Source organism: Kogia breviceps, chromosome 9 (assembly GCF_026419965.1).
Source record: "Kogia breviceps isolate mKogBre1 chromosome 9, mKogBre1 haplotype 1, whole genome shotgun sequence".
Lineage (NCBI taxonomy): Eukaryota > Metazoa > Chordata > Mammalia > Artiodactyla > Physeteridae > Kogia > Kogia breviceps.
The window spans coordinates 11,342,678-11,346,861 of NC_081318.1; the positions used below are offsets into that span (position 1 = coordinate 11,342,678).

Sequence of the window (4,184 nt, forward strand, 5' to 3'; positions counted from 1 at the left end):
GTGCTTACAAAATGTGCTGAAAGGCGCAGAGGAACAGTCTCTAGTCTCTGCCACCAAGATCGACTCCTGGCATAATATCCAGAATGGACTGTTAAAGCAGCTGCTACCTCTGTCTCAGTCAGGAAACTGAGAAGTCAGGAAGCTGTCACCAAATCTGTTTCCCCCGAGTGTTTAATGCTTGCTAGATAAAACAGCTAATTCATATGCTGCCATCTCTCTCTCCCACTTAACTCAGGAATTTACTCACAGTCTTAGAAACCCCATTTTGGATCAGAGCCAAAGAGAGGTCTCTATTCAAGGGGTATGCCCTTAGAGCACAGACTGATGCAGACCTCAGGACACGGCCAAGAGCCCGTGGTTAATGTGGATGTGGTGAGGTCACATTAACGTGAGTAATATCCAGGTGGGGCATTAAAGGAGAAAGGATGGAGGACGGAAGAGCAGGCACCAAATCAATTACTTCTTTCTAATCAGTTGTAACAGACTAGCCAGATCGGATGGCCTGGCAGTAAGCCAGTTTCTTCAGAGCCTCTCTGACCTCTCGGTTCCGTAAACGATAAATGAAAGGGTTAAGAGCAGGGGTAACAATGGCATAGAAGATGGAAATAACTTTGTTCATGTTGAAGACATGGATGGCTCGGGGCCAGACATACATGAAAATAGTAGCTGAATAGAAGACGGTGACCACCACGAGGTGGGAGGCACAGGTAGAAAACGCCTCTGCTTTCCTGTGGGCATGTGTAGGATGGTGGCCAGAATGCCTCCACAGGACAGGACAGTGAGAGAGACGGGGGAGAAGAAGACCAGTGCCAGGACAAAGTCCACCAATTCAGCTGTGGCCATGTCTGTGCAGGAGAGGTTAAGTACTGGAGAGATATCCCAGAAGAGATGATTGATGACATTGGGGCCACAAAAGCTGAGGCAAGAGATGAAGCAGATCTTAGCCAAGGAGACGCCAAAGCCACTGGTGCAGGAAGCAAGAGGCAGGAGGAAGCAGAGCCCATGGCTCACAATGGTGGGGTAGCGCAGTGGGCGGCAGATGGCCACATAACGGTCACAGGCCACGGCGGCCAGGAGCACACACTCTGTGCACACGAGCGCAATGAAGAAGTAAAGTTGTGTCAGACAGTGCGTGAAGGAGATGCTGCTGCTCACGGACCAAAAACTAAACAGCAACTTGGCTACAGTCAGTCACAGAGATGTAGCAGGTCTCCAAGAAGAAGTACATAGGCTTGTGCAGTGGCCGGTTCTGCTGCACCAACAGGATGATGATCACATTTTCAGCCACTGTCAGAATACGGGCCACGAGGAACAGGAGGAACACTGTTGCATGCACACCCCCGTTCCCAGGAAACCCCACCAGAATCAACCCGGTGACCCGTGTCTGGTTCTCCACTTCCATATTGGAGACACAGGGCTTAACTCTCCTGGGGGAAGAAAATCACTTGGTCAGACTTCCATCTTTTGCCTTCTCTGACTAGTAATAACAGTAACAGACATCATGTTTTAATAGTATATTATAGGCTAGACCATACACTGGGTACATTATGCACATAATGTAATTTGATTCTCACACAGCCTCTTCATACATGTTATTATACCCATCTTAGTAATGAAGAAACTGAGCTTTGGAAAGGTATTAAGTTACTTAACCACATTCCCACTGGCAGCAGGGCAGGAATCACACTCAAGTCCAAGTCTAAACAACATGCTCTATCTAATATCCTACACTGCCCTTCACAACCACACCCAAATGAAACAGTATCAAACCACCATGTTCCATGTTACCACTGCCAATTCTAAAGGATACACCTGGGTTTCTTGGCCTTTCATCCATCCAGAGCTCTGGAAATTCTACCTTTACAATTCATTTATCCCTCACATACCAACATTTTTTTCCCTCTACAATCCATGGAGACAGAGTGAAACCTGTCATATTCTGTGAGGTGCATGAGAAGGTGTGATGAGGAGAGTTAGGCTTTTCAATATTAAAAACCTGGAACTCAGAACCTTGAAATCCTATCCTCTCTGAAACCCAATTTCCTCTTCTGCAAATGTGAGTATTAACATTTATCTAGCTTATGTCAATGTGGATCCAAACCCAAATGAAATAATGTAAATAAAATTTTATATAAACTCTAAATGACAGTAAGTGTGAAAGGGCTCTTACCCCATATTAGGACATTGAAAGGCAGGGAGGGACTGATAGTAGTGAGGAGAGTAACTGCTATGGGCCAAGCAGAATGGTGAGCATACCTGAGCTTCCTCTTGGCGAGATTTAAGTCCTTGGGGATGGAGGTGAGAGTCTCTGGGATTGGCTGTGTGAACACAGCCTAGTGCGCCACAGCTAGCCAGGAGGGAGTCCGGGAAAATGTCTGGAACTGCCTAAGAGGCAAGAGACCATTGTTTCGGGGTGCACAAGGAGAGGGGATTCAGAACACTGCCTAAACGAGCTCCAGAGATGGGCGCAAGCCGTGGCTATCAGCGCGGACACCAGAGACGGGCATGAGACGCTAAGGCTGCTGCTGCCGCCACCAAGAAGCCTGTGTGAGAGCACAGGTCACTCCCCACACCTCTCCTCCCAGCAGCCTGTGCAGCCCGCCACTGCCAGGGTCCCATGATCCAGGGACAACTTCCCCAGGAGAACACAAGTCATGCCTCAGGCTGTTGCAACAGCATGCCGGCCTCTACCGCTGCAGGTTCATCCTGCATTCTGTACCCCTCCCTCCCCCCACCCCAAGTCTGAGTGAGCCACAGCCCCTGAATCAGCTGCTCCTTTTACCCCGTAGTGTCTGGGCGGGAACAGATGCCCTCAGGCGACCTACACGCAGAGGCGGGGCCCAATCCAAAGCTGAAACCTGGGAGCTGTGAGAACAAAGGAGAGAAAGGGAAATCTCTCCCAGCAGCCACAGGAGTAGCGGATTAAATCCATAATCAAATTGATGTACCCTGCATCTGTGGAATACCTGTATTCCAGATACAAATCATCAAATAACACAACAAATCATCCCAAAGTTGAGGTGGTGGACTTTGGGATCAACTGCAGACTTGGGGTTTGCTTTCTGCATCGAAATTGTTTCTGGTTTTATGTCTATCTTAGTTTAGTATTTAGAGTTTATTATCCTCATTACCATTGGTATATTTGTTTACTGATTTTGTAGCTCTCTTCCTTTTCTAGCATATATATACATATTTTTCTTTTTCTCCTTTTGTGAGTGTGTATGTGTATGCTCCTTTGTGTGATTTTGCCTCTACAGCTTTGCTTTTACCATTTGTCCTGGGTTCTGTTTGTCAGTTTTTTTTTTTATATATTTTTAGTATAGTTTTTAGTGCTTGTTATCATTGGTAGATTTGTTTTTGGTTTGGTTGCTGTCTCCTTTTTTTAAAATTACTTTTTTATTTTTAATAATACTTTTTTTAAAGTAATTTTATTTTATTTCTTTTTTCATTCTTTCTTTTTTTGCTCACTTTTCTTCTGAGCCGGGGGGCTGACAGAGTCTTTGTGCTCCAGCCAGGTGTCAGTCCTGAGCCTGTGAGGTGGGAGAGCCATGTTCAGGACATTGGTCCACCAGGGACGGCCCAGCCCCACGTAATATCAAACAGCGAAAGCTCCCTCAGAGATCTCCAACTCAGCACTAAGACCCAGCTCCACTCAACGACCAGCAAGCTACAGTACAGGGCACCCTACACCAAACAACTAGCAAGACAGGAATGTAAACCCACCCATTAGCAGAGAGGCTGCCTAAAATCATGCTAAGTTTACGGACACCACAAAACACATGACCGAACATGGTCCGGCCCACCAGAAAGACAAGTTCCAGCCTCATCCACCAGAACACAGGCACAAGTCCCCTCAACCAGGAAGCCTACACAACCCATGAAACCAAGCTTACCCACTGGGGGCAGAGACCAAAAACAACAGGAACTATGAACCTGCAGCCTGCAGAAAGGAGACGCCAAACACAGTAAGTTAAGCAAAATGAGAAGACAGAGAAATACACAGCAGATGAAGGAGCAAGGTAAAAACCCATCAGGCCAAACAAATGAAGAGGAAATAGGTAGTCTACCTGAAAAAGAATTCAGAATAATGACAGTAAAGAGGATCCAAAACCTTGGAAATAGAATGGAGAAAATACAAGAAACGTTTAACAAGGATCTAGAAGAACTAAAGAGCAAACAAACAA

The 4,184-nt window shown here is 46.4% G+C and overlaps 1 protein-coding gene across 1 annotated transcript; it reads right to left on the minus strand.

Moving 5' to 3' along the window:
• Positions 1 to 484: 484 nt before the first annotated feature.
• OR6B1 (olfactory receptor family 6 subfamily B member 1) lies at positions 485 to 1,402 on the minus strand. The gene is given in 3 exon segments (XM_059073503.1): positions 485 to 720; positions 723 to 1,188; positions 1,190 to 1,402. Coding segments are annotated over 3 exon segments (915 nt in total).
• Between the last annotated feature and the right edge of the window lie 2,782 nt (positions 1,403 to 4,184).